General features: G+C 41.1%; 1 protein-coding gene across 1 annotated transcript in view; it reads left to right on the forward strand.

Annotated features, from left to right (window-relative positions):
• dmpk (DM1 protein kinase) overlaps positions 1-8,583 on the forward strand; it is a 46,805-nt gene extending 38,222 nt beyond the window's left edge. The window contains exon 15 of the mRNA XM_030746789.1: positions 6,826-8,583. Coding sequence (XP_030602649.1) covers positions 6,826-6,924 — 99 coding nt within the window. The 3' untranslated portion in view covers positions 6,925-8,583. The remainder of the gene's footprint in view (positions 1-6,825) is intronic.
• The last annotated feature ends 909 nt before the right edge of the window (positions 8,584-9,492 follow it).

The following is a 9,492-nucleotide window of genomic DNA, read 5'->3' on the forward strand; positions in this document are numbered from 1 at the left end:
TCATAAGTCACCTGGCTTTATAATGTAAGGTTAAAGACCCTACAATAATTACAGAGAAAACCCAACAGTCAAAATGACCCCCTATGACCAAGCACTGGGTGACAGTACTATGGACAGTCTTGTGTTCAAACGTGGTGTTCATTATGGATACCCTGTGGTTTGCACAGAAGTCCAATAACAGAACATGGCTCGGGTCCAGATCAGGCAGGCTGTTTCTTCCAATCACTCCCCTCCAGGTCTCGCTGTCATTACCTACATGAGCACTGAAGTCGCCCACTTCAGTGGAGTCACCTGATGGAACATCCTCAAACACTAAGACACTAAGAAGGCTCGGTACTCTGAACTGTCATTTGGCACATAAGTGCAAACAATGATCAGGACCCGTTCCCTGGCCCAAAAGTGGTAAATGGACCGGTTCTTATGTAGCACTTTTCTACTTTGGCTCACCACTCAAAGCACTGTGCACAGCACGTTTGTGTAACCTGTGTGTGTGTTACACCTGTTGAAACCTGTGTTGTGTTCTGGTGTGAAATGAGACAGAACTAACAACTATTTACTTCCTGTTCCTGTTTCGGAGCACAGTGTTTTGCTGTCTGTTAGCTGTTATATCTGTATAACTCGATTTATCTGGATAATAGCATATTTTAGTGTAATCTTCACCTACTTTAAATAGCATACTCTTTGCTGAATCACCTGTATTCACATTACTCACTTTATTTGTTTTTAGAAATTCGCTAGCTTAGCTCAGCTAGTAGCTTAGCCCTTAGCCGACTCACTACCAGCATGGCTTCTTCTCCTGTCTCTCCTGCACTTTCCTACTCTGGGTGTCACATGTTTAGTTACTCCTCGGCCTCCTTTAGCAGTAACGGTACTTGTAATAAATGTAGTCTGTTTGTAGCTCTGGAGGCCAGGCTTTCTGAACTGGAGACTCGGCTCCGCACCCTGGAAAATCCTACATCTAGCCAGGCCCCTGTAGCGGGTGCGGACCATGGTACCTTAGCCGCCGTTAGCGCTCCCCCAGCAGATCCCGAGCAGCAGGGAAAACAGGCCAGCTGGGTGACGGTGAGGAGGAAGCGTAGTCCTAAGCAGAAGCCCCGGGTACACCACCAACCTGTTCACGTCTCTAACCGTTTTTCTCCACTCGGCGACACACCCGCCGAGGAACAAACTCTGGTTATTGGTGACTCTGTTTTGAGAACCGTGAAGCTAGAGACACTGGCGACCATAGTCAAATGTCTTCCAGGGGCCAGAGCAGGCGACATTCATGGAAATTTGAAACTGCTGGCTAAGGCTAATCGTAGATTTGGTAAGATCGTTATTCACGTCGGCAGTAATGACACCCGGTTACGCCAACCGGAGGTCACTAAAATTAATATTGACTCGGTGTGTAACTTTGCAAAAACGATGTCGGACTCTGTAGTTTTCTCTGGGCCCCTCCCCAATCAGACCAGGAGCCACATGTTTAGCCGCATGTTCTCCTTGAATCGCTGGCTGTCTGAGTGGTGTCCAAAAAATGACGTGGGCTTCATAGATAATTGGCAAGGTTTCTGGGGAAAACCTGGTCTTGTTAGGAGAGACGGCATCCATCCCACTTTGGATGGAGCAGCTCTCATTTCTAGAAATCTGGCCAAATTTATTAACCCTCCTAAAAACTGACTACCCAGGGTTGAGACCAGGAAGCAGAGTTGCAGTCTTACACGCCTCTCTGCAGCTTCTCTCCTCCTGCCATCCCCCCAAAACCCCATCCCCATAGAGTCGGTGCCTGCTCCCAGACCACCAAAAACCAAAGCTAAAATCAGCAAAAAACTATTTAAGCATAAAAATTCAAAAACAATAAATAATACAGCTTCATCAACTGCACCAAAGAATAAAACAATTAAATGTGGATTGTTAAACATTAGGTCTCTCTCTTCCAAGTCCCTATTAGTAAATGATTTAATAATTGATCAACGTATTGATTTATTCTGCCTTACAGAAACCTGGTTACAGCAGGATGAATATGTTAGTTTAAATGAATCAACACCCCCGAGTCACAGTAACTGTCAGAATGCTCGAAGCACAGGTCGAGGAGGAGGAGTAGCTGCAATCTTCAATTCCAGCTTATTAATTAATCAAAGACCCAGACAAAGTTTTCATTCTTTTGAAAGCCTGACTCTTAGTCTTGTCCATCCTAATTGGGAAAATCAAAAACCTGTTTTATTTATTATTATCTATCGTCCACCTGGTCCCTACTCAGAGTTTCTGTCTGATTTCTCAGACTTTTTATCTGATTTAGTGCTCAGTTCAGATAAAATAATTATAGTGGGTGATTTTAACATCCATGTAGATGCTGAGAATGACAGCCTCAACACTGCATTTAATCTATTGTTAGATTCAATTGGCTTCTCTCAAAATGTAAAGGAGCCCACTCACCACTTTAATCATACTCTAGATCTTGTCCTGACATATGGCATAGAAACTGAAGACCTAACAGTATTCCCTGAAAGCCCCCTCCTGTCTGATCATTTCTTAGTAACATTTACATTTACTTTAATGGATTACACAGCAGTGGGGAATAAGTTTTATTACAGTAGAAGTCTTTCTGAAAGTGCTGTAACTAAGTTTAAGGATCTAATTCCTTCATTGTTATGCTCTTCAGTGCCATGTGCCAACACAGTACAGAGCAGCTACCTAAACTCTGCTCCCAGTGAGGTCGATTATCTCGTCAATAGTTTTACATCCTCACTGCGTACGACTTTGGATACTGTGGCTCCTCTGAAAGGGAAAGCTTCAAATCAGAAGTGCCTGACTCTGTGGTATAATTCACAAACGCACAGCTTAAAGCAGATAACCCGAAAGCTGGAGAGGGAATGGCGTCTCACTAAATTAGAAGATGCTCATTTAGCCTGGAAAAAGAGTTTGTTGCTCTATAAAAAAGCCCTCCGTAAAGCTAGGACATCTTACTACTCATCATTAATTGAAGAAAAGAAGAACAACCCCAGGTTTGTTTTCAGCACTGTAGCCAGGCTGACAAAGAGTCAGAGCTCTGTAGAGCCGAGTATTCCTTTCACGTTAACTAGTAGTGACTTCATGGATTTCTTTACAAATAAAATTTTAGACATTAGAGAAAAAATTATTCATAACCATCTCAAAGATTATTCTTCATGTTCGGCTGCTTTCAGCACTGCTGGTATTTGTTTTGACTCTTTTGCTCCAGTTGATCTTTCAGAGTTAACTTCAATAGTTACTTCCTCCAAACCAGCAACATGTTTGTTAGATCCCATTCCTACTAGACTGTTCAAACAAGTCTTTCCAATTATTGATGCTTCAATCTTAAAAATGATCAATCTGTCTTTATTAGTTGGCTATGTACCACAGACCTTCAAGGTGGCTGTAATTAAACCTCTGCTTAAAAAGCCATCAGTGACCCAGCTGTCTTAGCTAATTATAGGCCAATCTCCAACCTTCCTTTTCTCTCAAAGATTCTTGAAAGAGTAGTTGTAAAACAGCTAACTGATCATCTGCAGAGGAACGGTTTATTTGAAGAGTTTCAGTCAGGTTTCAGAATTCATCACAGTACAGAAACAGCATTAGTGAAGGTTACAAATGATCTTCTTAGAGCCTCTGACAGTGGACTCATCTCTGTTCTTGTCCTGTTGGACCTCAGTGCAGCTTTTGATACTGTTGACCATAACATTTTATTACAGAGATTAGAGCTTGCTATAGGTATTAAAGGTACTGCACTGCAGTGGTTTGAATCATATTTATCTCATAGACTCCAATTTGTTCATGTAAATGGGGAGTCTTCTTCACACACTAAGGTTAATTATGGAGTTCCACAGGGTTCTGTGCTAGGACCAATTTTATTTACATTATACATGCTTCCCTTAGGCAGTATTATTAGAAAGCACTGCATCAATTTTCATTGTTATGCAGATGATACTCAGCTTTACCTATCAATGAAGCCACATGACACACATCAATGAGTTAAGCTGCAGGAATGTCTTAAAGACATTAAGGCCTGGATGACCTCTAATTTCCTGCTTCTAAATTCAGATCAAACTGAAATTCTTGTTCTCGGCCCCACAAATCTTAGAAACATGGTGTCTAACCAGATACTTACTCTGGATGGCATTACTTTGGCCTCCAGTAACACTGTGAGAAATCTAGGAGTCATTTTTGACCAGGATATGTCCTTCAATGCACATATTAAACAAATATGTAGGACTGATTTTTTTTTACATTTGTGCAATATTTCTAAAATTAGAAACATCCTTTCTCAGGGTGATGCTGAAAAGCTCATTCATGCATTTATTACTTCTAGGGTGGACTATTGTAATTCATTATTATCAGGCTGTCCTAAAAGCTTCCTGAAAAGCCTTCAGCTGATCCAAAATGCTGCAGCTAGAGTACTGACAGGGACTAGAAAGAGAGAGCAGATTTCTCCCATATTGGCTTCTCTTCATTGGCTCCCTGTTAAATCTAGGATAGAATTTAAAATCCTTCTCCTCACGTACAAGGTCTTGAATAATCAGGCACCATCTTATCTCAAAGACCTCATAGTACCATATCACCCCAACAGAGCACTTCGCTCTCAGACTGCTGGCTTACTTGTGGTTCCTAGGATACTTAAGAGTAGAATGGGAGGCAGAGCCTTCAGCTTTCAGGCGCCTCTTCTGTGGAACCAGCTCCCAGCTTGGATTCAGGAGACAGACACCCTCTCTATTTTTAAGATTAGGCTTAAAACTTTCCTTTATGATCAAGCTTATAGTTAGGGCTGGATCAGGTGACCCTGAACCATCCCTTAGTTATGCTGCTATAGGCCTAGTCTGCTGGGGGGTTCACATAATGCACTGTTTCTCATTCACCTTATTTACTTTGTTTATACTCCACTCTGCATTTAATCATTAATTGATATTAATCTCTGGCTCTCTTCCACAGCATGTCTTTCTCTCCCCTCAGCCCAACCGGTCGCGGCAGATGACCCCCCCTCCCTGAGCCTGGTTCTGCTGGAGGTTTCTTCCTGTTAAAGGGAGTTTTTCCTTTCCACTGTCGCCAAGTGCTGCTCATAGGGGGTCGTTTTGACTGTTGGGTTTTCTCTGTATTATTGTAGGGTCTTTACCCACAATACAAAGTGCCTTGAGGGGACAGTTTGTTGTGATTTGGCGCTATATAAATAAAATTGAATTGAATTGAATTGAATTGAATTGAATTGAATTGAACTAGATCTCTGGTTCGTTTAGTGACGGCCAGCTGGAATACAGAAATCCATGAGCTGTGTGTGTCGTGTCTGCTAGGCCTGGCTCTCCTGATGAAAGAGAATGTGCACCGTTAAAATACAGCTGAGATTTCCTTCGCTCGGGCCTCGCGACCAAGCTAACTTAGCATGCTAGCATTAGCCTTATACCCCCAAGAAGACACTTATTATAAACTTCAAATAGTGAACTAAAACCTCTGTGAAACTCACACAGGATGAGTCAGACACCAAATAGAACAAAATAAAAATAAGCATTTAACAGAAAACAGGTGTTTTGGTGAAATTCATAAGTTTATAACATAACTGCGACATTTACATTCAAGCACTGTTTTGTCAAGTCAAGTCAAGATTCTTTATTTGTCTCCCTTGGGAGAAATTTATCTTGGTTTAAAAAGAAGAAGAAGAAGAGGGTACCCCTGCACAATAAAACAGAACAAGACCACCACTCAATTCAATAAATACATAAAAAAAAACAACAAAAAAAACAGAATAATTTACAGAGAAAAAATAGAACTGTAAATATAAAACCAATATACAATTTAAGAACCTATAAAACTTGCCATATGTACTTCTTCATCATGTTAGCTCATTGATTGCCTTGATTGATAGGGGTATAAATGAATGTTTGTACCTGTTGTACTTACATAGAGGAACCCTGTACCTCCCTCCTGAATTCAGCAGCACCTACTCCGTGTGCAGAACATGGCAGCTGTCCGTCAAGATGCTATTTGCAATAATTGCTCGGTCAAAGAGTTCCTGAAGGTTGGAGGGAGTGTGACCCAGAATTTTGCCCATTGTTCTTATTAGATTATGGATTTGCCTTTTGGATTTAACTGTTAGATTTCCAAACCAGCTAGTTAGACCGTACCGGAGTATTGACTCTATTATTGCTCTATAGAAAATTACCATTATATTTTTACAAACTCCAAATAAATGGAGTCTGTGCAGAAAATGAAGACGCAAATGTATTTCAAAGTGCTTTCTATCTAACATTCACACACATTCATACTCCCACATTTGCATCGGAGAACAGCTTGGGGTTCAGTATCTTGCCCAAGGATACTTTGGCATGCAGACTGGAGCAGCCAGGAATCGAACTGGCAACCTCCCCATCAGTAAATGACCTGCTCTACCTCTTGAGCCACAGTCATAGAAATGACCCTCTTGTCCACTTGTGAAAACCTCAACGTACAGGCAGCAAGCCAGGGGACTGGTTCCAGAACCCAGGCCGTGTGTCGGGTTGAGCCCGACTATATCCAGCTGGTATCCCCCCCTCCCTGGTTCTGGTTCTGATGGAGGTTTCTTCCTGTTAAAGGGAGTTTTTCCTTCCCACTGTCACCAAGTGCTGCTTATAGGGGGTCGTTTTGACTGTTGGGTTTTCTCTGTATTATTGTAGGGTCTTTATCTACAATACAAAGCGCCTTGAGGCGACTGTTTGTTGTGATTTGGTGCTATATAAATAAAATTGAATTGTCGTGCTGTTGGTGCTGCATAAACAGAATTGAATCAGGGCAATTTGGGGTCTTGCCGAAGCATACATACATAATTTACTTTAATCATGTATTAAGTCCTGTTTCTTTGTTCTTCAGATTCGTTTGCCACAAGTGAAGAGTGAATCATACCTTCTGGTGTGTGCAGAAAGGGGGGAGCTCCAAATATGGAGGAGACACTTGCACCAAGCTCTCTGAAGGTGGCACCACTAGAACAGAAGGACTGAGCCTCTGCTTTTGGCTCACTCCCTGCCACACATCTCAGCTTCCCAAACTTCAACCTGAAAAGAAAAAGCAGGGCAAAAACACTACTAATATCAACTGTTGTGAATGTGTGAGAAGATTCAGATGATGTGAGAGAACAGCAGTTCAAACTGCTGGAAGCTAGTGAGGAAGAAATGAAGGCATCTTCTAACCTGCCTTGTCTGCTTAACAGCCTGAGAAGATACACTAACTTCAGAACACACTGACTCTACTTACATTACTGTGTAATGATGTGTGCTGAGTGAAATGGAGAAGGGCCGGAGACATTACTCCCTAGCATACTACCTTTAGACATTTCAGACCATATTGATACATTTAGTTGGGGATATGTTTTTTGTTTTTGTATCATGTATCCACACAGTTTGCACTTGTGTTCCACAACACTAGGCATGTTTTGCTGTGTGGTTGTGTGATTGAAAGTGTTACAAGTAGTTGACTACAATATCTGTTGGCTTTTCCATGACAGACTCTTACAGTGTGAACAGTGTGCTACTAAAAAGCAAATATAGTTCAGTCAGCCATGTGAGATTATTAAATACATGATCAGATATCCTGTATGCATTCTGTATGCAACAAAAATCCTGGTATTACAAGTATGTAGGGCAGTGGCGTTGAGCTGGGCTGTCTGAAGTAGTTCAAAGCTGTTCTTTGCTTTTAGTCAACCAGCTCAGGTAGAACATCTTATTTTGCAAAAGTAAAATCTATACTGAGTTCATGGTTGGGGTCTACGCTCAGATGTCTTTACTTCCCACTAGAACACAAACTTACAGGGAACAGGAAGAAGACTACTAAAGTGTCTGAACAGCAGCCAGAATGAGAAATCAACTATGAAAGATATTAAGCCAATACTAGCAGCATAAATCACAGTTACACTTGTCACTCTATCCAAATAATGCCTTTAATCATGTACCAGTTTTGTTGCCCCAAAATGTTTGTGTCCTAGTGCTGAATGGACAAATCCTGTTTATTCCTTAAAACTACTGAACCATAATAAACAGACTCATAACAGAGTTCCTTTCAAGGTGCGTCGATATTGAAATGCTGTATGTAAACTGGCAACAAGCAGCAGCAGCATTGTTTCCAGACTGAACCAGGCTTTGTTCATATTCACAATTACAGGGCACGATGTGTAGCATAGATTTGAAGCATAGAAAACACTAAAGTCATGTTTGTGTAGGGATCTGTGTAAGTCAAGGCCTGCCATCGAAGACCACGGGGAAAAAACGTGTGTTGAGATTAGTTAACATTATGTGACAGCCAGCATTTGCAGGCTAAGGTAAGACGTTTGCCTATCACATGTTAGATGTTCCACATGGTTCAACAAACTACTGGTTTTACATTCCATGTGTCATCATTGTGTACACTTATTATTAGTTTGCTAATATTATCGTTTTGGTTTTGATCCAGAACATTAGACTTTGTTGCTTTCATGTTCTTCCAAAAATAAAGGAACTACCCAAATTCACATGTAGATGGAAATCAGCACATATGATGTGTTAGTTTGGGGGTAACATCTGCACTCTGCCTCATAACTAATCAGCTCCCTTTTCTGTATTTTTTTCTCTCAATAAAACTCTTATAACTGCCAAAAAAGTAAACTGTACTATTTATTCGAGTGGTGCAAATATGGGTCAGAGGGGCCTTTTGCAACTACTAGTAGGTCAGAGGATGAGTAACAGAATCAATGTAATCTATAGCTGACCACCCACAGGAATACCTCCTCTTGATCCACTCCGAGAGTAATGCAGTCCACATATAGTGGATAACATTCGAATAGTAGTATCTATGTATCAGTAGTATCTAGTTCACATAGTATTTTTAGCTACATTTACTCAATTTGTGTAGTATTTCTGCTTATGTAGTTCATTCAGATGTAATTGAAAAGACCACTTACATTTATTTATTACTCCTGTTTTGTTATAACCAATTTGAGGGCATCCAATTAAACTCAATATTTTTAAGTGTAAAAATGTTACACTAATTAAATTAAGTAATATGCAGTATTACTTTTTATAGTGAGGGGTTTTCAGGGCCCCTCTGATTTAGCATGCTTACCTCAGCTGTTAATTCGAGCGGTATAGGCTGTTTCATCCCCAACAGAGGTCTAGGGGTGAGGGGGGGTGACACAAGGCTGGATGAAAGAACGTGAGGAGGCCTTTTAGGGTGGTTTAAAGTTTTATTGCCCAGATAACATTAGGGAAGCAAGAATATGACTTCAAGGAGAGCCAAGGCCAACATAAACAAAACAACCCTAAACTACAAAAAGAAAACCCCACCAACTGTCTAACTAAACGGGAAACAAGTACAAACCTGCACCTCAGCTCCCTGTGTCTCAAACAATGCAAAGATGCTTCAGGGGCCTTTTCCAGGAAGCAGGTTTTGCTGACAACTCTGAGTTTGTTTACTCAGAAATGAGGAAACTCAGGTTTTCAGTTCCACAAAGAGCTATCTCCAACTCTGAGTCAGTTACCGGGGTAACAGACTCTGTGACCCTAACCTGGC

This window comes from Archocentrus centrarchus, chromosome 14 (genome assembly GCF_007364275.1).
Source record: "Archocentrus centrarchus isolate MPI-CPG fArcCen1 chromosome 14, fArcCen1, whole genome shotgun sequence".
NCBI classification, from domain to species: domain Eukaryota; kingdom Metazoa; phylum Chordata; class Actinopteri; order Cichliformes; family Cichlidae; genus Archocentrus; species Archocentrus centrarchus.